Source organism: Felis catus, chromosome B2, assembly GCF_018350175.1.
Source record: "Felis catus isolate Fca126 chromosome B2, F.catus_Fca126_mat1.0, whole genome shotgun sequence".
NCBI lineage: Eukaryota > Metazoa > Chordata > Mammalia > Carnivora > Felidae > Felis > Felis catus.
The window spans coordinates 105,778,491-105,804,108 of NC_058372.1; the positions used below are offsets into that span (position 1 = coordinate 105,778,491).

General features: G+C 40.0%; 2 protein-coding genes across 7 annotated transcripts in view; one reads left to right on the plus strand and one right to left on the minus strand.

The window, feature by feature from the left end:
- GOPC (golgi associated PDZ and coiled-coil motif containing) overlaps positions 1-6,518 on the minus strand; it is a 39,412-nt gene extending 32,894 nt beyond the window's left edge. For all 3 annotated transcript variants that reach the window (XM_011282639.4, XM_011282638.4, XM_023254293.2), the window contains exon 1: positions 6,047-6,518. In XM_011282639.4, coding sequence (XP_011280941.2) covers positions 6,047-6,334 — 288 coding nt within the window. In that variant the 5' untranslated portion in view covers positions 6,335-6,518. The remainder of the gene's footprint in view (positions 1-6,046) is intronic.
- A 184-nt stretch (positions 6,519-6,702) lies between these two features.
- LOC101093938 (nephrocan-like) overlaps positions 6,703-25,618 on the plus strand; it is a 31,937-nt gene continuing 13,021 nt past the window's right edge. Inside the window, exons 1-3 of one of the 4 annotated variants that reach the window (XM_023254291.2) lie at positions 6,703-6,823; positions 15,410-15,552; positions 16,109-16,396. In XM_023254291.2, the coding sequence (XP_023110059.1) occupies positions 16,208-16,396 (189 nt within the window). In that variant the 5' untranslated portion in view covers positions 6,703-6,823; positions 15,410-15,552; positions 16,109-16,207. Of the gene's footprint in view, positions 6,824-7,072; positions 7,212-15,406; positions 15,553-16,108; positions 16,397-25,618 lie in introns of those variants that run through there. The other 3 variants (XM_023254289.2, XM_023254290.2, XM_023254292.2) reach the window with 3 other exon arrangements.

Consider the following 25,618-nt stretch of genomic DNA (forward strand, 5'->3'; position numbering starts at 1 on the left):
TTGGAGGGGGTAAGAAGCAATTAGGAGACTATGTTAGGAATATACAAGAAAGGATAAGAAACTTAACTACATACAATCTCCTAAACTCAACTCATCTTTCCTGCCAAACCTGCTCCTTCTCCTGGATTCTTTACTTCAGTAAATGGTGTAAGTCTCCTAGGGCTGTCATAACAAATCACTACAAACTTGGTGGCTTAAAAGAACAAAAATTTATTCTCTCACAGTTCAGGATGCCAAGAGCTCAAAACCAAGCTATTGGCAGGCCTGTTTCCTTCTGGATACCCTGAAGGAGAAACTGTTCCATGCATGTCTCCTAGCTTCTGACAGCAATCAGGATTGACAGCAATCCTGGGCATTTCTCAAGACTGTTGACATGTCACCCCAATCTCTGATTCTTCCTCCACATAGCCTTCTTCTCCGTGTCTCTGTGTGTCCTGAGTGTCTCTTATCAGGACAATCTCATTGGATTTAGGGTCCACTCTAATCTGCTATGATCTTATTTCCACCCTTGAATTATTACATCTGCAAAGACCTTATCTCCAAATAAGGTCACATTCTGAGGTTCTGGGTGTATATGAATTTGGGGGGGAGACTACTATACTCAAACAGCTACCACCTAATCCATTTCTCAAACAGAAATGTGATGGCATCCTTAACCCCTCCTTGTCCTCATCCTCTGCACATACATAATTATTAAATCCTGTTTCTACTTCTTTAATTGAAGGTTATTCCTTTTCTTCATCCCCATTACCATTTTCATTTCAATAACGCTCTTGTCAACATAGCAAACTCCTTGCTACAACACTGGATTATTACTCACATTACTGTGCTTGTTACTAAACAAGTATTGTTGGAGAAAGTCACACAACAAGGCAGACTGGCTGTATCATGAATTTATGATAACTAACTCCAAATAAGTCTCCAACATTGCCTGGCGGTCCCTCTATTTCTCTGGCCAACTGGCTCTTCCACTCTTCCATAACTATTTCAAATCTTTTCACTCTCTCCAAGCTCTTACTCTCACCCACTTTCAGCAGTTGTCCCCAGCTCCAATTTCACAGAGAACAAAGAAGCCATCAGACAAACTCTCAACCTCCCACCTCCTGCTCTCACAGTGTCCCTCTCCCTCCAAGTGTAACAGCTGGCCTTTCAATGTGAGGCCATTCTCTCTACATGTATCTTAGATCTCCTCTTCATTCAGAAATCTTACTACTACTACTTACCCTTCTCTTTTGCTAGAATATTCAGCTTCCCTCTCAACTAGATGCTTCTCATTGGCTTATACACATTTATTGGCTTATACGTGCAATATCCCCCTGGAATTCTACACTCCTCCTTCCTGCTACCTATCCAGCCACACTCACTCTTTCTGCCTGCTTTTCTCTCTACCTCCTCCTTCCCCCACCAGGCATAAATATGTGCTTTGGGAGAAACTGGTTTCTCTAGTTCTAGAGCTTTGGTCCCCTTACTTAATCCTGGTAAAATGGGAATAATAATAGTAAACCTATCACACAGGACTGTTGTGAGAATTACATGACTGAATATATGCAAAACACTAAAAGCAGAGCCTGACCAATATTAACTGATCAGTAAGGTTAGCAACATAACTATTGTTAATAATAACTCATGTCCATCTATCTATTCAGCCAACTGACATCTTGGAGCCATCCTAAATTCCCTCATCTCTCCATTCCAATCCATTTCTAGACTTTATTTTTACCTCCCAAGTCTCTCTTGTTCTGTCACCTCCATCTCACTATCCTACCCTGCACGATCATCCTCTCATATGGATCAAAATAAGAATCTTCTAAAGGATTTCCTGCATTCATTCTTGTCATTATCCCAAACTCTCTCCTTAACCCTAGCCTCAGTGAGCTATGCTAATCTCCTATCTGAGGTCACCATCCAGTTTTAAACATCTCCCACTGGTATGATAGAGCCCCCAAATCTACTGCATGGCCTATAAAATCATGTAGATATCGTCCCTAACTACCTGTTCAAACTTATCTTGCATCTCACTCCTTGGGCCATCTGCTCTTATAACACATACCAACTCTCTGTCAGTTCTTCAAGTGCATTATGCACTTGACCATCACAGTGTGTTCCATTTTCTGTTCTCTCAACTGGAATGTTGAATGATATTCCTGTTTCTCTTGGCCTAATTAATTCCTACTTATGCTTTATGTCTTAACTCAATGGCCACTTCCAGAAGGAAGCCTTCCTTGATCCCCCAGAACAAGCTCCCATTACACTATGTACCTTTCATAATACTCATCAAAGTTGGAATTTCACACTTACGTGATAATTATTCCAATTAACTCCCCAACAGAATTCAAACCTTGTAACAGCAATAACTATGTCCATTTTGGTCTCCATTGTATCCCAAGTACCCAATACAGCATCTGGCACAGAATTAGTCCTCAATAAATACAGAGTGAATCAATATTAACCTTCAAGTTCAACGGTGCAAAATGGCCTTACCACCTGTTTAAAAACAGAACAGTATTAAAGCAGTAAAAGGACAGTACATCATCAGTTCATCGTAAACATGGCTCTAAACCAAAAGTTTCTCTTCTGATGGTTGTGAACAGTAAATCAGTTTAAAAAGATATACTGATTCAGGGGGGCCTGGGTGGCTCAGTCGGTCGAGTGTCCGACTTTGGCTCGGGTCATGATCTCACAGTTCTTGAGTTCAAGCCCTGTGCTGACAGCTTGGAGCCTGGAGCCTGCTTCTGATTCTGTATCTCCCTCTCTCTGTGCCCCTCCCCCGCTCATGCTCGTGCTCTCTCTCTCTCTCTCTCAAAAATAAGTAAACATTAAAAAAAAATTTTTTTAAATAAAAAAAAAGATACACTGATTCAGCAATTGTTGGGGGAGGGAAAGGAAGATGTGACAGAAGATATATTGTTTTGCTGTTATTTTATTTTTATTATTATTATTTTTTTAAGTAGGCTCTATACCCAGCACGGAGCTCAATGTGGGACTCAAACTCACAACCCTGAGATCAAGACCTGAGCTGAGATCCAGTCAGATGCTTAACCAACTGAGCCACCCAGGTGCCTCATGTTTTGCTGTTATTTTAGAGAAGGGGTAAATAGGCAGAAAATTGCATTTCCAGATAGACAGGTGGGTTTTTCTAAAGTATTGGTTCTCAATCTTTGTACTACTCTAACACACTACTAAAACTATTACTATTACTACTGCTCTTACTACTGTCCCAATCAATACCTGTGACTCCAGCACAGCTGTCACCAAGTGCTCACTAGAGCAGGAATTCTCATGCATGTGGAAAGTATAAGAGAGAGGTGAGTAACCTGAAATATCTCAATATATTCTGATATTCTTTGTCCTCCCCTTCCCCTTATATATAGCCCTCTCCCTATGGCAAGCAGCAGTCACACAGGCGTCATTTATATTTACTTTTTATTTTATTTTACTTTTTTAAATTCTATTTGAGAGAGAGACACACACACACACAGGGAGAGGGACCATGCACATGTGTGTGAGTGGGGGAGAAGGACAGGGAGAGAATCTCAAGCAGACTGGGGGACTTGATCCCACGGCCCCGGGATCATGACTTGAGCCGCAATCAAGAAGCTCAACCAACTGAGTCATCCAGGCACACCATTTAGTATTTAATTTTAAATATAACCTCTGGCTTTTTTTGCAGCAAAATTGTTTTAACTACTATATTGATATTAAACATGGTATTACCTAAAGGCACAATAAGTAAGGCAGAAGAAAGAGCAATCTGGAAGGAAAGATACTCAAGACCAATTAAATATAAGTTACCTACACTGGAAGTATCTGTGTCTTGATTATAAAAATGTTTTATAATGGTAATATAGTTTAAGGTATTAATCTCTAAAAACACTGAACTTTGGTGCACACCTGTTATATCACACTATAAATGGCCTCAAATGTTGAATCTTAATGCCCATATCCTTAAAACAATAGAAGTAATTCAATCCACTTACTAAGAAATAAAACAGGGCAAGAAAGTATGGAAATCTTTTCTAAAGATTTCAAGATCTCAGATTAATAACAGTATATGAACCTCTGAAATTCTGCAAATAATCCAACAGCAGGTCTGCTTTGAAAGGCACTGCTGACAACGAACCTCCCTCCTCAAAAACACACAACCGGTTCCATGAAAACCGTAAAAACTGCTAAATGTAGAAAGATTAACCCACAAATAGATAAGTTGACTGCAACAGAAAAACACACAAACAAAATGTCCCTTCCCCATTTTCTAAGATCTTTAAGTCAAGGGTTTCAAAGTATGTTGAAGAAACATGCTCACATCACGACAGGCTAGCATTTCTTATTTTGAGAAATAACGCCACCTCCTAAGCCAGGATGTGGAGTCAGAATATGTAATTACAATTTCTGAGAAAAAGGATATACATAATTTATTATAGCTCTGAATACTCATCTAAAATATTTAAAGATGAAAAAGACTGAGTACCACATCCTACTCACAGAATCATCCTTTCTCCAAAATTAGATTTTATATCCGACATCAAAATATCACTGTTCAAAGAGTCCTCTGGTCATTTAAAAAATTAGATATTGTTTCACTTTTTAAAAGCTGTTTATCCTCAGTAGGTACTTGCAGTAGGAAATGATATGAAAGTTCTCATGAGGCAAAAGCTACTCTTGCTCTGTTATTTAAAGCTAAAACACTATTTCTAAAATCCATTAAATGCATTTTTACTACCCGAAAAATTAACTACCTTCTAGAAGTAAGCAGCAATCAAGCAATAAAAAATCATTTTCATATACCTAGAACAAGACGTGATTAGCTTCACATCAGCGCTTCCATTGGAAACTCTTCAAAAAGGATGGAAGAGATGAACAGTCCCTTCAGTGGAGAAGAAACAAAATCTCTGATTTGCATCTGTGCTAATCACAGATGAATGAGACCACCTTTTCTGTGGCTGCCAGGAAAGAGGAAGACTGCTAACCACTAATCAAGGAGAGGATACATACCTGATATTCATATTGATTTGGATCTAAGGGGTACTCTCAATCACTGTAACTGACAGCAATGATGCTTTCCGGGGTAACTTCACGTTCAAAGAGCTTTGCACATCTCTGATTATCCTATCTTTATGTACTTTAAAATGAAAGACCCATTCTGTTAAATTATCTAGTTAGAAAAAGCTCTTTATGTAATAATGTCAACGTGCCATGTTTCTAAATATTGTAATAATGCATTAATTTAACTTTCTGCACAACGTGGTAGGTTTTTGGTTTTTTTTGGAACCACCACTACTCCACTCCACCCACACCCACACCCACACACAAGATTAGAGACTAAAGCAAATGATCATTCTTCACATACTCTCACAAATAAATCCAGACTTTGGGAAATACAGTAAAGGACAAACAAAACTTCATTCAATGTTATACGTCTTTTGAAAAATTGTAGACAACTCTTGCGGTATCTGCCTGTAATTTAAAGACCAACTATAAACCAAGAAGGACACTGATACTATCCTGTTTATCCCACTAAATTTTCCTAAGAGCTTTGATAGAATTCCCCTAAATAGTTCATGCATTCAGGGAATAGTATGTCTGTGTGAAACAAGACACGATGGTCTGAAATAGTTAAAAAAAACCATCAACACTGTATCAGTCTGGTGATATACAAACCTAGTTTGTCAATGTCAAAATCGATATAAGAGAACTCAAATGTTGAAAGGTGGGCTAAGGTATTCTGACAATCTTTGAGCTTAAATCTTAGGTTTATTAATGATGCACGTACAAGTAGGCTGGAGTAACTAGTTCCTGTTTCCTCCGCATAGAAATACTAGGAAGGTGGGTGACAGGACTCCAGGACACCCACACGTCGACCTACACCCCCTTTTTCTACTCCAACCTCACCTCACTCCTCTGCTTTACACATATACACACGCACTCTCCTGTCGCATCTGAGCCCAGGTGCCCTGGTAGGTAGTTTTCTAGGGTCGTTTCACCAGTGCGTTAAATGGGATCTGATGCCTAGGGCTGAATGCCACCTCCTCCAGGGCCCACAGCTCACCTCCAGCTTGTGGTTAATTTGTGACACAGTCTGGGCTTTATGGCAAAGCTGCGCAAAGCAGGAGCTCAGGCTGGTCATCTTCTGTCGCCCCTCATAAGTGATGTCCGCCTGGTCCGGATCGATCTCACCCAGGAGCAGATCCACATCCACGAAGGCCTTGTCGAACTCCTTCTCCAGCACCTCCAGCCATCGGAACATGGATACCCCGCCGGGGGAGACCCCCACGGCGCAGGAGGCGCCCCCGGGGCCCCCTCCGGCTCCTGCCGGGCACGGGCCGCCCGCCGACATGGCGCCGTCTAGGGCCTCCCCCGACTGCTGCTGACCCCCACCGCCCACCCCGCGCGAGAGGAACTGCTGGGACTGCGGGGACCCCCGCGCACGCACGCTCCGTCGGTCCCCTCCCTTCCCCTCTCGCGGCTAACGCCGCCAATGCACCCCTGAGTGGCAAGAGCAGTGAAGCTGAGGCGGCGGCGGTGGCACACGGAAGAATCCGGCTGTCCCACCTCCCGGCCCGCCCCCGCTGCGCATGCGTAGCGAAGACTTAGGCCGACGCAGCCTGGAGGGACGAAGTGGGCGGGGCTAGGATGAGACCTTGGCCTATGAAAAGCCTCTACTTGGGACCTGCCCGTCAGCGGCCATATTGACAACTGGCAAACTCTAGCTTGAATCCCCGAGAAACAGGCACGCATCGTGTCGGCTTCCAAGTTGGAAAGGCCGGAGGAAGAGAACGGTGTCCACGTCGCAGAGACGAACAGTTTCCGCCCGCTTGACTTCACGGTGGGCGGGAGCCGTTCTAAAGACCTCCGGGACAGTTGCTGCGGCGACGTCCAGGGCGGGGAAGGGAATGTGAGGACGGGCGGTGTAAGCATGCGCAAGGGCCACGTTTTACCTTTCGTTACGGTTCCTGTAGAGGGTGAGGTGGGTGGACATACGGGCTCTTCTTGCTAAACCAGGCCCTCAACTCCGAGTGAGAACTGCTTGCAGCGTCGACTTGAAGGACAGCGGCCGCCCGGGTTTTGCTGAATTCACACGGGACCTTTTGTCTTGCCTTTAATAGGCAGCCCTGAGTTCGAATCTTGCACCCTGTCATATTAGCTGTCCTGTTTAGTTGTGTTCTTTAACCTTGAAGCCTTAGTGTCTAAAGTTTACTTCGCACAGTACTGAGGTAAGATGCTTAACTTCAGTGCCTTCATCCTGATTATTAGCCTCCAGGTCATACGTTTCCAAAGAAACTATGTTTAAAAGTACTTATCTCAACAACTACGGTGTTCCCACAGTGACCTTTCATAAAAACAAAATTATGAAGATACATATATTCATAAATATATTGAATGCAGAGCCCTGTTGAGGCACTGGGGACACAAAAACGAGCCTCACGCAAGCCGAGCTCGTAGGCTAGTGAGTCTAATCCTAATAGCTACTACTTTGATTTGAATTTTGTAGTACCTTTGAGAGTGTTGACAAACTGCCCTTTACCATTAGCCCTATTTGCGCTCAACTCCTTTCCACTTCTAGACTAGCCCAGTCTTAAGAAAGGAGAAATCAGATATTGGGTTAGGCTGGTGAGAACTCTTTTGCATTGCGTAAGGGAATACTTTACTAGCCCACCCCAGACTCCTGTGATCTGGAACAGACTCTTCCAAAAGATCACCACCAAAGCCTGCCCCGTGTACCTCTCGCCAACGCAATGCCATTGAGGAGTAAGAAAGCTTAGCTCGGGGCGCCTGGGTGGCTCAGTCGGTTGAGCGTCCGACTTCAGCTCATGTCACGCTCTCGCGGTCCGTGAGTTCGAGGCCCACGTCGGTCTCTGGGCTGATGGCTCGGAGCCTGGAGCCTGCTTCCAATTCTGTGTCTCCCTCTCTCTCTGCCCCTCCCCCGTTCATGCTCTGTCTCTCTCTGTCCCAAAAATAAATAAACATTAAAAAAAATTAAAAAAAAAAAAGAAATAATGTCAATACTTTAAAAAAAAAAAAGCTTAGCTCTAGTTTGCTCTCTGGATAGTGCAGGGCAGGCTAGCTGCCATCGATAAGTCCTTTGGCTTCAGCGAACTTAGTTAAGCAAAACAATGAGACCTTTGCCTTGAACTTAAATAGGCACCTTCACATAGGTTTTAATACACAATAACTAACATAAACCTAAAATATTCGTCTTTCCTCATTCCCTTCCAAATTAACTTTATTTTCATATGCAGTATTTGCAAGAACATCATTACTACAGTTACCAAGGCCCCAGCCCCTTTCTCTGTATGTATTATAGTTAGCAATGCATTGTAAGGAATTTGAAGTAAATAATTTAGAATTGGAAGGGTGAACATACATGGAATCACATTAAGAACAGCTTTCAATTGTTGAAAACATACCATGTGTAAAGCCCTGTGCTATTTAATTTTTTGACCCTCACAAAATCATAAGAGGTAGCTATTACCACTTTTTTAAAAAAATTTTTTTAACGTTTATTTTTGAGACAGAGACAGAGCATGAACGGGGGAGGGGCAGAGAGAGAGGGGGACACAGAATTGGAAGCAGGCTCCAGGCTCTGAGCCATCAACCCAGAGCCCAACGCGGGGCTCGAACTCACCGACGGTTAGATCGTGACCTGAGCTGAAGTTGGACGCTTAACAGACTGAGCCACCCAGGTGCCCCTATTACCACTTTTTAATAGATAATTCACAAAGAGCTAAAGTATCTTGGTAAAGTCAAACAGCTAAAACTCAAATGAGGTGAGATTTCAATCTAGGTGTCTTTTTCTCCAAAGTCTTAACCTATTAACCAGGAAATATAGAGGGATGAAGAAATCCATTTCTTTTTGTATAAGTTACCAGCATAATAAATTGGCAAATCAGTCCAAAAGTTTTTCTTTTTAAAAAAATGTTTTTAATTATTTTACATTTATTTTTGAGAGACAGAGACAGAGCACAAGAGGGGGAGGGGCAGGGAGAGAATGAGACAGAATCCGAAGCAGGCCCCAGGCTCTGAGCTATCAGCACAAAACCCCCTGATGTGGGGCTTGAACTCATGAACCATGAGATCATGACCTGAGCCAAAGTCTGAGGCTTAACCAGCTGAGCCACCCAGGCACCCCAATCCAAAAGTTTTTCTAAAAAAATAATTTATTCCCAGTTTTAAGCCATAAACAAATCCATTGATATGTAATAAATATTACCAAAAAAGTCATTTCCTTTTTTTAAAGATTTAAAAAAATTTTTAATGTTTATTTATTTTTGAGAGAGAGAGAGCAGAATGTGAGTGGGGGAGGGGCAGAGATAGAGGGAGACCTAGAATCCAAAGCAGGCTCCAGGCTCTGAGCTATCAGCACAGAGCCTGATATGGGGCTCACACTCACTGACCTCGAGATCATGACCTGAGCTGAAGTCGGACGCTTAATCGACTGAGCCACCCAGGCACCCCTACAATACTCACGTTCTGTTATTACTCTCTTTAGTTTGCATGGACGACACTCGAAATAAAATTAATTTCTTTAAAAAAGGAACATCCTTCAACTTCCTACTATACTGTGAGGGCACAGCTGAAATGCATTTTGAGTGTTTTTAGTTTCCAATGCTCTGATCCTTGGTGAATACCATTTTCAGGATTGTAGAACCCAGCTCCATTTCTGTTTACAACCTTTTACAACTCCCAACAAATCACACTCTCTGTCTCAGAAGACTTACTATCTCATATTGTCCCTTCTTGTAATCACACTTGTAGCAGCCGCCCGTATCTCTGTGTGCTTGCTATCTTAGTACTATGTGACGCTTTCAAATGTTCATGAGGTGCCCTTTGTGTAGAAATTATCTTCTGCCCATTTAGACCAGGGATTTGCATTTCTGCAAATCACAACTTAACCTACAGTATAAAGCAGGGTTGCAGGGTTTGATATTCAAGTGCTGCCATCTGTTGCCAGTGTGCTTTGTCTACGTTTATGGCCTCCCCCCCCCCCCCCATGGACTTAATCAGTTAATGAATTTTGAATTGCCTCATCTTGACCTACTCTAGAATTTGGAATTGTATGTAATCTCAATTCTTGTGGGATTTATTTTCCTAAAGATAATAAAATCTTGATACTTCTATTCGCAATTGCATTGGCAGAAACTTCTGATAACTGTTTCATGAATCATGCTTATGTGATTAAAAAATTTCTAATATAACAAATGTGATAGTTTTGTTTTAGGAACTCATCCCTATAGAGTTTTACCACAAGGTATTACTAAGAATAAACAGGGTGGGGACTGAGGAAACGGGGGGAAAAAACAGAAGGTGCTAAATATTTCTTTGGTGAGTACTGGTACTTAAGCAGACATTTATCAAAGCATCTTTTAATTGCAAAGGCACTGTATTGAATGGACATAGATGATGCACTTTGGATTGGAGAGAGAGACTGCCATTTATTGAACTCTACTATGTGCCAGGCCCTGTACTATGCTTCACATGTTTCATTTACTTTCTAGTAACCCCACCAGGAAAAAAGAAAAGGCAAATTAAGTGACGTTGGGTCACTATAAACAGTTGTGTGATAAATAAAGCCAAGGAACATCCACTACCATTTTACTTGAGCAATGCAGATCAAGTCTTGGAATATCAGGTCCATATGTATTATTTAAATTATATTTATTTGTATTTACTACCAATTTGAAAATTTGAGATATTCATATTGAAGAAGTAAATCTGGGCATCCCAAAGTGATTTCTTAACCTTATTCTCCTTCTGATCATTTCTTTTATATACTCATACTTCTTTTAAGAAGCCTTCTTCTTAAAACCGGGAATTTTAATGCAGTGATTAAAGATTAGCTCAGACACCTCTTTCAGGAAAACTTCCTTTTTTCTTCTCATGTGGAGCTATGGCTACCGTCACCATTTAGTTTCCTGCAAATACCTGCTACAGCGCTGACCATATTTTTTGGAGCCCCTCAGACCGTGAGCTCCTTGCAGCAATAACCATATATTACTTAATCTTTAAATGCCAGGTCCTAACACAGAACATAGAACATGGTAGAAATGATGTAAGTATTTGTGGAATCAGTTTAATATTTAAAATATTACAACAGTCTACTTAGAAATCTAAAAACTGTCACTTTTCAAAACATACCTTTGATACCTGCCGGAGAGCATAGCTAAACATTTTTTATAATGTTTAATGTTTCATAGCTCAAGAGTTAGGAATATCTACAAAATACATGTCAACCTTTAAAATCTAAGGAATATTTTTTCCCAACCTAAAGAGAAATGTTTATTTAACAATAATCTGGTTGACTTGACTAATAATAAATCCAGTATAACTTAAGCTTTGAGAGTTATTTTACCTATTCCATAGTTAAAATTTAAGACCTACTACATTTTTGTGTGGTGTACCCAAACCTAAAGACAAAACATAATGGGGCACCTGGGTGGCTTAGTTGGTTAAGCATACGACTCTTGGTTCCAGCTCAGGTCATGATCTCACGTTTTCATGGGTTCGACCCCTGCATTGTGCTCTGAGCTGGCAGCTCAGAGCCTGCCTCTCATTCTCTGTCTCGCTCTCTCTCTCTCTGCCCTTCTCCCACTTGCACCGTCTCTGTCGCTCTCAGTATAAATAAGCTTAAAAAAAAAAAAGACAAAACATAACAAAAAGCAATTTTCAAAATCTCTATCACTGTTTTTTCCTTACACTCTCAACGACCAACTACAACTGCTTTTCCACTGTTACCTGATTTGCATTCTTTATTTACCCTTTCCCACAACTCCAGGTTTGATTCAGCATTATCTAAAACCACCATTTAGCAACAATGGTATCAGAGTTTACTAATCATTGATTCTTCCTCTTTCATCACTGTCAAGTCACTGTTTATTTCTCAGATTGTCAGACTTTACAGATCAAACACAGACTTCCCCTTCATCAGCCCCTGTCATTTATGTTTCTTGTAGATTAATTCCACAAGGGGCCCCAAACAATTGCATTCTGCACACTGTTAAACATTAGTTATCTTTTTTTTTTTTTTGCACTTAGATTAAAACTATAAGAATACCTTTAAGTATCTTTTTTAGAATTTTCACAGTCTTTCAAAGAAACAAGTCAAAAGTGTGGGGAAACAATTACACAAAAGCCAAGTCACAAGCATTGTTGGACAAAGAATTTGGCCCCATTTGACTGTAACTCACTCAAAGTTCATTTGGCTTTTGTGGCCATGGTAAGCAGAGGGAGTGGGGATGAAAAGATTTTTATAGTGGATATTTGTCACTATAAATGCAGGACTGCCCATATTTAAGCCTCCCCTCCTCTATTTAGGGAATTCCCTACCTTACATAACTTGAATATGATAAACCGAGTCTTCTTCCCATAATGGACTGAAAACGTCAGACAAGCCCACTCCCCAACTCTTGACAGCGGGAGCACAGGCATATGATCTGGGGTCAGCTAACCAAAATAATCCACCTGGAATTTTTACCTTGGAGACAGTAAGGCAAGCTTGGGATAATTCTTCCTAGTAGGGAGGAGAGATGGGAGTGGGAGTAGCAACATCCTTTTTGAGTAGTAGCGGGGCCAGCAAGTGGCACACAATTTCTGGTTCAGTGGTGCAGGCCAGGGCATCCGTGTTCTGTGGTGACACCAGACTGAAGTGTGATTTTGCCTGTGATTCTGGCTACAAAGGCTTGCTTTTATTCTTGCCATTTCCAAATCTGGTTCTGTAGGTTTTCACAATTCTGTATGCTACCCAATTTTCAATAATTCCTCTTCTGCTTAAATTAGCCAGATTTTTTTTTTCATTGCTTGTAACTAATAATCCAAACCAATACAACTATCATGTATTGAGACTCCCTTTTCACCCATGGACTTGACATGCCTTAGTTCATGTCATCTATTCCTTTCTGTAGAGTGGACATTATTTCCTCACATTTTATCTTCACATGTAGAAGAAAACATTAAGATTTAGAGAGGTTAAGCAGTAGAAAAAGTATTTTTTTGTCTTACTTCAAAGTTACACTTTTTCTGCAACATTTTCAAGAAGGAAATAAAAGTTAAAAAGAATCATATTCATAATTTTTTGAGTCTTTAAAATTTATTTTCTTTTACCTCAAAAGGAGATTTTCATAAATTAAAGCTTCTGTCTCACTTTTGGCTGATCAGTTTTATAATAGGAATCACAAGCCAGTGCTTACAGACCCAAGTCAGGAAGATCTTGGGTTAGTCAGCTTCTTCTCTGGAATTCAGTTTCCTGTCTACAATGGGAACTAGACCTTTGCTTTTAATAAACCAAGGAAGGCCAATATCCATTGCATTGAGACACATGTTTGTATTTATTGTGGGGTTTCCTGACAAGGCACTATTGACATTTTGGACTAGAGACTTCTTTCTTGTGGGGCAGTCCTTTATGTTGTAGAGTGTTTAGTAGTATCCCTCACCATTACTCTCTAGATGCTCATAACACTGCCTATCCTCTCCTGACCATTATCACCATTTATTGTCATAAAAAATGTCTTCAGACATTGCCAAACTGCCCCTGGTTGAGAACCCCTGGGTTATAGAAAGGAAGAAAGGAAGGGAGGCGAGGAGGGGGCATAAAGATAAAGAAGATAAGAAAGCAAGTCAAGGAGGATCCTGGCTTGAGAATCTAAACAAAGACATAAATCTAATTCAATCCAAATTCAAATGCAAAGCATATTCCTTGAGATTGCAATCCTCCTTGTGCTGAAAGATTAAACCTAGATTCTGGGGTATATTTTGAACAGTTGCTGGGTGAGTCATTTGAGTTTCCATTCTTGAGAAAGGCACCCATGCTTCTTTATTAGGTTTCTTCTCGCCCAAAGAAGCCAAGCAATAATGATGAGATAAGGTGTTAAATCTTTTCAGAGAAAAGAACAGTCTGTCTCACACTTAGCCTTAGGAACCCATAAGCTCAAGACCTAAAAACTCAGTCTAGGGAATTTTACACTCAGGGCCCTTAGTCAACATGTAAAAATTCCAAAAGTCAGCAGAAAGTATGCCAGAAGCTGACCAGTGATGGCCGTTTTGTGGCTGCGGCTTAGCACAGCATGACTGCAGAGGGGACTGTCGCCTCCAGAGCAGGTACAAGAAGACATGCATGTCCTTCAAGCACCCAGGCTGTACCTTTGTACTATACTTTCTCTGCAGTTTATGGTATCAATAAGACTTTGCCTTCTACCTGGAAAAAAAAAAAAAAAAAGACTTCTCAGCTTAACCCTAACTAAATAGGTGTGGTCTAGGGGAACAAATGGAGCTTTTATTCTTCAAAACATTTTCAACTTTTTATGATCAAAACTATTTATATTTGTAATATTAAAACCAGGAAGCAAAACTCCAACACTTAGTAGTTAATCAAATCTGGACAATACTCTTAAAAGTCTATTAGACATTAAAATGTATGTTTATGGAAACTATAAAATAATATGAAAAATATAATAGTAAAAGGTACAGAATATAAAGTATATAAGTAGGTTTACAATTGATAAAATAAAAAAATAAAATTATAAAATAAAACTATTTACTATTATAAAATAGTAACATTTTAGAGATAATGTCGGCATTACAGGAAAGCTATAGAAATACCATGGAAGAAAAAAATATTATACAGTGTAATTTCAGGGCTCAAAGAAAAGGGTATACTGCAGTGACCAACAGAGGGTAGAAAATGAAATCCATCCCTATGCTGCTTAACAGAAAAATTAGCTGCCTCTAATGGCAGATGACACCAAAGGATTTTGTAGATGTTTCATTTTAATTAACTATGAATTTACTCTCTCCATTTTAATTAACTGTGAATTAACACAGAAGAAAAAAAAGTGTTGCATGAGTATTTCTCTTGGCTTTTTCAAAGCCTAGGCAGAGAAAAGAAACCAGAAACGTGTTTGATTTGGGGACAAGACTAACACTGATTTTTTTTTTCCCCTCCTTGCTCTTTTTTTTCCAAAGTTTCTTTTCTTGAACATTACTTTCCTATCTGAAAATTCTAAAAATTAAAAAAAAATAATTCTCTTGTTGAGAAATTAGTAATAAAGTTTGTTGAAAATCAGAATATTGATAGAAAAGAAATCCCTTATCATTCCTTATCTCAGATAGTAAAAGAAAAGAGGACTTAAAAAAAATCAAAAGAGAGGAGTAGAAAAGTCTTTTGGGAAAAGCATACAGAAATCCTTACTTACTCTGGAAATAGATTATCAGAGCAAAGGAACTTTTGGCTTCAAAATGAAAACTGCAGCAGAGAGGTAGGTTGAAGGGGACATCAGAAAAGCTTTTCAATATTAAAAAGGGTGTCTTTGGAGCGATGGGCTCAGGCCAACCAGCATAGGGAAATTCAGGTCTTCCATTGGGTAGGAGAGAACTTCTCTATATAATCTTTTGCTTAAAATGCTTTTAAATTCCTCAGCAGGGATGAGCCCAGCAAGTAAAAGAGCCTCAACAAAAGCGTGCCTGGGACAAATGAAGACTTCCCTCTGCAGTCAGGTTTCAGAACACACAAGTTCCTCTGAAGACACTCGAGGCCTTTTCTTCCATTATTACAAATAGATGAAGGTAACTGACCCATTTTGATGTTTCATTCTCATCCAAGTCAACAATATTTTTGAGTGACAAAAATATTGTCCAAATTTGATATTTGAGTGGACCAAGTGATAGATGAGTTGAACAATTTATCTCTGGCTCTAAACCCCTCTTCTTGGTAGCCCATTGTTTCCCTAGCCATAAAATGTTACTGAAACAACAATAATAAAGAGAAAACCTGCTCATTTTCCCATACTAGTTAATGGGAGAAGAAAACACCTGCCTGTTGCAGTCCTACAAAAATCGTTGTAATATAGGGTCACAGAAAATCCAAAGGTTTATAGCCCACTATAAAACAGCTCTTTGTCTTTCCCCACTAATTCCCTAGTGTCACATTTAACAAAACAAGGAAACTACAGATAATAGACGTGTTTGCAGATTAGCCTTCCAAGCCATAAATAACAGAGGGGTTTGCTCACCTACAAATATTAAGGCAGCTTATCAATGTTTAAGCCCTTTGTAATGGTTGCTAACATTTTAACCCAGACAAAATTGGAATTTTTTCTTCCCTGTCTCCTTACATTGACAGAGCACACATTCATAAGATTCTATGATCAGATTTCATGGTATAAAGAGTGAGACATCATCTAAACACTTGGCTGCTGCCTGAGAGGCCCTGTTTTGGAAGATGCATCTGCTTTATGCCTTCCTTGCTTTGCTCTCTCTTACCTCTGGTTTCCATCCTAACTGTCCTGGGAGATGTAGCTGCGATTCAGTGCACTCGGTACAATGCTACAGGCTAACAGAGGTACCGTCAGGCCTTCCTTCCACCACCAAGAAGCTCTACATTAGCCACAGCAAAATTCAACACCTCCAGGTAACCATTCTACACTCAAGTTGCTGCAATTTTATTTTTTGAGGCAGGGTGAGGGGCAAGTGTGGGGCTGTTGATGTTTAATTTAAATAATCCAAACTCAGAACTAGTGGTTATCAAGTTTGCGTAGCGGCACTATCATTTTGCCTTCTACTGCAGAGATGGGTGTATGCCTCTGGATATTTCTTTGGTCAAAAAAAAATCTGAATCTATAATTAATGATATTTTATTTCAGTTTTTATTTTTAACAAATGTAATTATACTATTGCAAAGTAAAAGAAGTGGCTCTCTCTCTCTCTCTCTCTCTTTTTAATGTTTATTTTTGAGAGAGAGAGAGAGAGAGAGAGAGAGAGAGCAGGCAGAGGAGGGGCAGAGAGAGGAGGACAGAGGCTCCAGAGGCAGTGAGCCTGATGTGGCACAAATCATGAGATCATGACCTGAGCCAAAGTCTGACGCTCAACCCACTGAGCCACCCAGGTGCCCCAGGAAGTGGCTCTCTCTTAACAAAAAGAGTTTGAGAGCAAATGGCTACTTTCTGTTTCCAGGATTAAGAATAAGTGCTTTCAGGGCCACCTGAGTGGCTCAGTCGGTTGAGCATCTGACTTCGGCCCAGGTCATGGTCTCACAGCTCATGAGTTTGAGTTGCTCGTTGGGCTCTGTGCTCAGAGCCTGGAACCTGCTTCAGATTCTGTCTCCGTCTCTCTCTCTCTCTCTCTCTCTCTCTCTCTCTCTCTCTCTCTGCCCTTCCCCTGCTCATGCTCTCTCCCTCTCTGTCTGTCTTAAGTATAAATAAACATTAAAAAAAAAGAAGTGCTTTCAGGGGAAAGGGGAAAAAGTAGTTTTGTTTGTGCCATAAAAAAACAGATGACACTTAGAGCATCATAAGACCATCAAGATGAACCCAAGCATCTGAGAATTATTTATATAAATCCTACAAAACTGCCAGGCCTCAGTGTCTTTGTGGACACCTCTACAGAGGAAATACATGTTTATGTTTGGGCACATTACTCCCGTTCTCGTTCTATGCACTTTTAATTCTAACATTTTTATTTATGCCTACCTATTCAGAGTGTTGTAAAGAATGCTATAGATTTACCTGACTTTTGTAATATGAAGGAACTTTTTGGCCTTTGGTATTTTGAAAGGTATCAAGAGATAAGGTTCTCATCTTCATTTTTTCCCTAGCTAGAGATATAATCATCTTAAACAAGCAGTTAAAAAAATCTCCGGGCCTCACTTTTTACCTTTGTGAAGTAAGAAGCCTGGGTGTGATGGTGATCCCAGGCTCCTTTTCCCTGGCAGATTCCATGGCTCTCTGGTTTTATTTTTACTAGTCACTGCTTCTCCCTCATAGGCCAAATCCTGAGATAAGGAAATACCTCTCTATGATCCAGGCACAGACAGTCAGCAGGTGAATGTACTTTCCCTTCAAAAGAGTCACCATCCCCTTTCATTTGGTTAAGACATTTTAACGTACGTGTGCCTAAGCAGGGAGACTTTCAAATATGTGGCATGGTATTTATTTCAAGGCCCAATAAGCAAAATTGCCTAGTCGTCATGTTTACTTTGCTCTTGTAATCCAGTAGTGCCTAATGCCAGAGAGCAAGTCTGACCTTGTCAGGTCTCAGCATTTAAGTGGGACAGCTGGTTAAAGGGCGAGATGCTTAAATATTTGTTCTGAGGGCCTGAGACGCCAAGAGCTGAAGTGTCAGCTAAGCCGGGTAATGATCCCACACTGTTGCCTTGCAGCCGATAAGATGAAATTATCCCTCTCATCAAATTCAGTTATTGAATGAGTGCATTTATCGTGGGTTTAGGTTCACTGAACAGCAATATTGCCTCTTCCCTGAATTTAACCCAGTTAACCGTCTCTTGGAAGGACGGTTCCCAGCAGAAATGTTGATGAAAGACATGATTGTTTTGCGAAAGTAATAAAAAGCTCTAAGCAATAATACTTCTATTTTAAAAACCCTTAGGTTTTAAATTGACCCTATTTCATGAATGTGAGCTGTATCTTGTGAATATGCTGTATGTTCTGTCCATTTGGTTGGAACTACAGAATCGGGTGCCTGTATTTCAAGAAAAAAATACCTTGAAAATACCTTCAGATTAATAGCAATAGAAATTACATATGCACACACATATGTGTATCTATACATATATACAACATATATGTATATATCTCTGTACACACACCGCATATGCATGGATGTGTACGCACATACATATATCCATGCATAAAAGTAAAAATGTTTCTATTACTTATCCATGTGTTTTGTGTTTGGGATTGTGAATGCTGTGTTTGAGACCAGGGATAAAATATGAAAAATTCACAGTTCTTGCCCTCACAGGATGAAGGCCTTTATTTATGCGTGCATCTGTAAAAATTCCTACTTATTTGGGGCACATCCATCAGACTGTAACACTCCCCATTTGTTCTTTGCTTGCCTCGTACTGTGCCTTGGCCCCTTCCCTCCTGGCTCCTGGTCGTCCTCTCCATCCTGAGTCCCGCATCTCCTTGGTGCCTTCAGTGTCCGATGTGTAAGCCTCACGATTCCTTGAACTCACAAGAAAGTGTCTATCTATATTCCTACTTCACCACAGCTGTCTGCCCTCTTGGTTATATCATAATCATTATACCCAAAATGCCTCCACTCAGAAATCTCGAATTCCTCCACTCCCTGGTCATTATCTTCTTTCGTCTCACCTGCCACCCTCTCTACTCTTCCATCCACCCCATGGAGATTTCGAACCCTAGATCTGCCCATGTTTTCTCAGATAATTAGTTCATTTCTTATCCATCTTCTTTCCCTATCCCTGCCTTTTTTGCATCCCAAAATTAATGATCTCAACACCTATCCAGCAAAGCCTCAGTCTTAGATTAGGGTGATCATTTTCCTTTGTTGCTCCTATGCCTGGATACCCAGATGCTGCTGGAGATGGTCACACAACCTCTCTGCACACATGTGCATATGTATGTGTGGTTTGCAACAACCACAAATCCATAGAACCACCACAAGTTTAAGGTCTCTGGCCTCATCTGGGTCTTCAGCGTCACCCATCTGCCCTTTCAGTTCTTCTTCCTGTGTTCCCTTGACATCTTCAAAACTTCAGTGCAGCATTGGGCTGCTTTCACAATCTCTGCCATCCTTGCTCTCCTATCACCAACGATTGGTCTTCCCTTTTATTGACTATTCTTGACAAAACTGAGGCCATTAGTCTTGATCTCCCTCAACTCCTGCTTACTGTGTACTAACTTGTCTCCATTCAATTCTGCAAACTCTTTCCTCCAGACAGAGAGGATGAGATCTCCTTCTGTCTGCTCAAGGCAACCTCACACCCATGCCCTGGAGTCCACCTTCTTCACCTCTCCCTGGAGCTTGCTCCATTATCTTCCCCATACCCGTATCTCCAGCGGCTCTTTCTTTATGAGGGCCCTGTTCTAGCTTAGAAATAGGCTCCTTTCATTACAATAAAAATAACATTATTTTAAGTCTGTGTGTAAAAAAAAAAAGGTAATCTGTACTTACTGTTTCTACTTCTTTACCTCCTTTTTTTTTTCTTTTTTGAGAGAGAGAGTGAAAGCTGCAGAGAGGGGCAGAGAGAGAGAGAGAGAGAGAGAGAGAGAGAGAGAGAGAGAGAGAGAGAACATTAAGCAGGCTTCACACTCAACACTGAGCCCAATTCAGGGCTTGATCCCAAAACTTGGGGATCATGACCTGAGCCAAAAGCAAGACAGAAGCTCAACTGACTGAGCCACCCAGGCATCCCATCTTTATCTACCATTTATTCTTTAATTCACTACTGTCTGCTTTCTACCCACTTCATACAGTTAAAAACTGTTCTCTCCAGGACATTGGCTCACTCCTATTTCTTGAAATTCTCTCTTTTGCTTTCTGTGGCACCATACTTTTGTGTCCTCATTACTCCTCTCTGATAGTTCTTTTCTGCCATTTTTGTAGGTTTCTTTTCCTCCACTGCCCCTTCTTTTTTTGTCATCTCCAGGGAGTCTCAATCCTTGGTCATTCCATTTCTTACTATGTACACTCTCCTTAGAAGAGTGTACTTTAAGGAAGTGATGATGGCTCCCATAACTGAGTTTCAGATTCATGCCTTACCCCCGTGTTTCAGACTTACCCAGCTGCCTCCTAGACTTCTTCATTCTGGTCTACGATCTCAAAATAACATGCCCAAACTGTAGTCAATCTTTCTCCCTAAACCTGTGGTCTTTTGTCATTGGCTTCTCTTACTTAAAATAATGTCCTTAAGGTTCATCCATGTTATAACATATGTCAGAATTTCCTTCCTTTTAAAGACTGAATATTTCATTGTATGCATATACCATTTTGTTTATCCATTCATCAGTTGATGAACACTTGGATGGCTTCCTTTTTTTGGCTGTTATCCTCCAAAGAACATTCATGTACAAGTTTTTGTGTGCACATATATTTTCATCTGTCTTGGGCATATACCTAAGAGTGGGATTTCTGGGTAATATGGAAACTATGTTTAACATTTTGAGGAACTGCCGGACTGTTTTCCAAAGTGGCTCCATTGATTTACATCCCTATAGCAATGTATGACAGTTCCAGTTTCTCCACATTCTTGCTAACATTTCTAATCTTTTGTTGGATCATAACCATCCTAGTGAGTGTTAGTATCTCATTATGGTTTGACTTTTTTTTTAATTTTTTAATGTTTATTTATTTTTGAGAGAGAGAGAGAGACAGAGCACAAACAGGGACAGAGCAGAGAGAGAGGGAGACACAGAATCTGAAGCAGGCTCCAGGCTCTGAACTGTCAGCACAGAGCCTGATGCTGGACTCGAACCCATGAACCATGAGATCATGACCTGCACTGAAGTTGGACACTTAATCGACTGAGCCACCCGGGCACCCCGGGTCATTATGGTTTGACTTTCATGTCACTAGTGGTTGATGATGTTGAGCATCTTTTTGTGTGCTGATTGAACATTTGCATATATTTTTTGGAGAAATGTCTACATGAATCCTTTGCCCATTTTTTTTAATTGGGTTATTTGTCTTTTAATTATTGAGTTGTAAGAGTCCTTTATATATTCTAAAATACAAATCTCCTATCAGATATATTATTTGAGAAAAATTTTTCCCATTCTATGGTTGTTTTTGTTGTCATTGTCATTGTTGTTGTTCATTGTCTTACTAATGTCCTTTGAAGCACAGAAGTTCCTAATTTTGAGTAAGTCCAATTTCCCTGTTTTGTGGATGTGTTGTCACTTTTGCTTTTGGTGTCATATCTAAGATAGCTTTTACCAAACCCAAGGTGATGAAAAGTTATGCCTGTATTTTCTTCTAAGAGTTTTATAGTTTTAGCTCTTGCATTTAGAGAACAAATAGGAGTGTCTTTATGACAGTAGCCAATTAAAATGATTGTGCAGGGACGTCTAGGTGGCTCGGTTGGTTAAGCGTCTGACTTCGGCTCAGGTCATGATCTCATGGCTCATGGGTACGAACCCCACATTGGGCTCTCTGCTCTTAGCACATAGCCTGCTTTGAATCCTCTGTCCTCTTCTCTGTCTGCCCCTCCCCAGCTTGCTCTCTCTCTCTCTCTCTCTCTCTCAAAATAAATAAATAAACTTAAAAAAATAGATAAAATGATTGCTCTTTACATATTTTGTGGAAGGGAAGAAGCTATGTCAAATTCCTCCTGGGTAAGAAATATATAAACAGAGTTTATCACCAAGTGGGGGGATTATGGATTATTTTTATATTCGTTCCATACTTTCCAGAATTTTAAAATTGTTTACAGAGAACATGTGTTGCTTTGGTGATCAGAAAAATAATTCCAACATTGTTTTACAAAACTTTTACTGGCTTAGTTCACCCATGTCTGAGGCTGTAACTAATATTTCAATTTCATGTGTACCTTGGACCTATAAGGAACCCAAGAAAGGTCTGTGGCCCTCCAATGCTTGGAGCAAGGCCTGCCCAAAGGAAACCAGAAACAAAGCCTCTTATTGGGAAGCCAGCAGAAGTTGTTTCTTTGCTCTACTTCATTTTACTTGCTTTGCTTTTTTAAAAAATTTTCATATTTTATTGTAACTTTTATCTACATATATATTAGGTTCACTAAACTGTAAAACTGTATGGCAGGAATTATATTTAGCTAAACTTCCTATGTCTAATTGTTAACACCAAGCCATACTTGCCTTGATTTTAAGCAACATTGAAAAACCAGCAGCCTCAAAACCTTAAAAAACAACAACAACAACAACAACAAAACCAAAAGGGTGAGGGGGACACCTGTGTGGCTCAGTGAGTTAAGCATCCAAATTTGGCTCAGGTCATGATCTAATGGTTTGTGAGTTTGAACCCCATGTCGGGCTCTGTACTGGTGATGTGGAGCCTGCTTGGGATTCTCTCTCTCTCACTTCTCTCTCTGCCCCTTCCCCACTTGCATGCTTTCTCTCTCAAAATACATAAATAAATAAAAACTTAAAAAAGGAAAGAAAGAAAAAGCAGTAGCATCAAGTTAGCTCAAGGGCAAAAGCATCTCTTTTTACATCTCTGGAGCACACCTCGGCTTAGTCCAGGAAAATGGAAAAACTAGCCTCGCAGAATTATTTTCCTTTGTCAGCTCTGTAAATCAATGGAAAAGTTGAAAATCAGTGGTCATCTTCTTCACTTGTTTGTGGTACCAGAATTCTATATTCTTCTGCTAAATTCATGTTATAGCAGTAAAGTTAAAATAAAAATATGTGTGTTGGGATAAGATAAACCTGGGTGGGAAGCTCAACTTTTACACTTGCTACCAAGATATACTTGGACTGGTTATTTTACCTTCTTGAGCCTTAGTTTCCCTTTCTGAAAAGGTAATAATCATGCTTGCACACAAGGCTTTATAAACATAGTAAATACTTAGACAATGGTAACCATTTTTTAAAAAGATTTTATTTTTAAGTAATCTCTATACTCAACGTGGGGCTCAAACTCACAACCCCAAGATCAAGAGTCACATGCTCCACTGACTGAATCAGCCAGGCACCCATAGAAAATGGTAGCCATTTTAATTAATAATAATCAAGAGTAATCGGCATTGACTGACAAAAAAGGAGAAAGAAAGGTCTCTGTGCTTCAGCTACCCACTGGATTTGCTTAGGAACATGAACAGTCTACTTAGGCCAGTCTGTACACTTCATGAATAGAAATAAAGACAAATTGAGGCTCTGATACCACACTTTGCCTAGTCCCCAAATAAATTGCCCATTCAGAGCCGTGTCATCTCTGAGCCTTGCTACATAAACAGTAATCTTTTAGGGTTTATGGTCAGTCAGATAAATGTGGAAGTACTAATAACACCAAGTTATTTTGGGAGATCAATAATCTAAGAAATGAAGATCTATGTCTAGAATCACACGTGACTTTATATGAAAGAAAGTCTAGAAAGGACACTTCAGGCTGAAAAGTATTTCAGGAACAGTCTTGAGCAGGTCATTAAAATTTTATTTTTTTTTTTTTGTCTGAAATTCTAATGGGAGATTTGAACTAGGTAACCTCTAAAGTTTCTGCTTATCTTTTTTTTTAATTTTTCTTTTAATGTTTATTTTTATTTTTGAGAGAGACAGGAAGAGCGTGAGCGGGGGAGGGGCAGAGAGAGAGGGAAACAGAATCTGAAGCAGGCTCCAGGCTCTGAGCTGTCACCACAGAGCCCAACTCGGGGCTCAAACTCACAGACTGTAAGATCATGACCTGAGCCAAAGTCAGATGCTTAACTGACTGAGCCACCCAGGTACCCCTAAAATTCTGCTTTTCTAAAACTCTCTGATTTGTGTCTAGATCTTATCTTTTTTTAAAACCATTAACTGTAGACTAAATGCAATAGAGAATGGTAAGTTGAAGAAGAAAGGGCTGTAGAGTCCAATAGACCTTGTTGAAATTCTCAACTCTCAAAAGTTTGATAATAGCAAATTTGCTAGTTATTAGAAGAACTAATGATAATATGTTGTTAAAACACAAAATGCAAGTGAGTACATTTGAAGATCTAATAATAAGTGATGCATGAATCAGGCAACATCTCATCTAGCAAGCAGAGATGCTCTGAGAAGTTGTACCAAATGGGAGAATTTATAGGCAGGAGGGTAGAGCAAAGGAGTTATTAACAAAACAAAAGTAAGGATGGTTTCAAACAGGTCAAGTTTCTTTGGGGAAGAAGGGATGGAAAGCGTTTTTATCATGGTGATTGCCTCACTAATGCTGATGAAGAAATTTCAGATTGACTCTTAAAAAGTCATATTTTTAAAAAAAACTTTTGATGTTTATTTATTTATTTTTGAGTGAGAGACAGAGAAAGAACGAGCTGGGGAGGGGCAGAGAAAGAGGGAGAGAGAGAACCCCAAGCAGGCTCCGCACTGTCAGCACAGAGCCCGATGTGGGGCTCTATCTCATGAACTGTGAGATCATGACCTGAGCTGAAATCAAGAGTCTGAGGCTTAACTGACTGAGCCACCCAGATGCCCCTAAAAGGTCACATTTTTAGGAGAGGTCAAAACTATAATTAAGTATTGATTTGCCATCGCGGGTGGGGAGCAAATGACTCCATTTGGGGCTTATGTTTTTTTTTGTTTTTTTTTTTTAACAATATAAAAAAGCACTTGGCACTTGTAGATGTTCAACAAATGCAAGAAAAAATTATGATTATTACTGGGACTAGGACTAATTAATACATCTGATTCATCATTAAGAAAATATCACATGTTAGCAGCCGCCAAAACTATTATGATTAGAAACATCTGTTATGGAAATTTTAACATGAGGTTTTTCTAACAGAGTATCATATTAGGAGAGCTTTGAAATATACCATGATTCGGTGCCTGGGTGGCTCAGTCAATTAAGCGTCTGACTCTTGGTTTTGGCTCAGGTAAAGATCTCTTGGTCGTGAAATCAAGCCCCGCGTCGGGCTCCACACTGGGCATGGAGTCTGCTTGGGTTTCTCTCTCCCTCTCCCCGACTCCTTAAGAAAATAAAAATAAAATAAAATCTACCATAATTCACATCACATGTCTTCCCGGGATAAATAAATATATGGTACAAAATTAACCAACTTTGAAAGTGTTAATCATGCAATTGTTATTACAAAAGGGCTCAACTGCATAATTAAATCAAACATTTAAAACCTGTAGCTAGTAAGGCATAAAATTGTGCCCTGAAAATTTTAGCAATTGAATTCTAAAGCAGATTGAAAATTTTT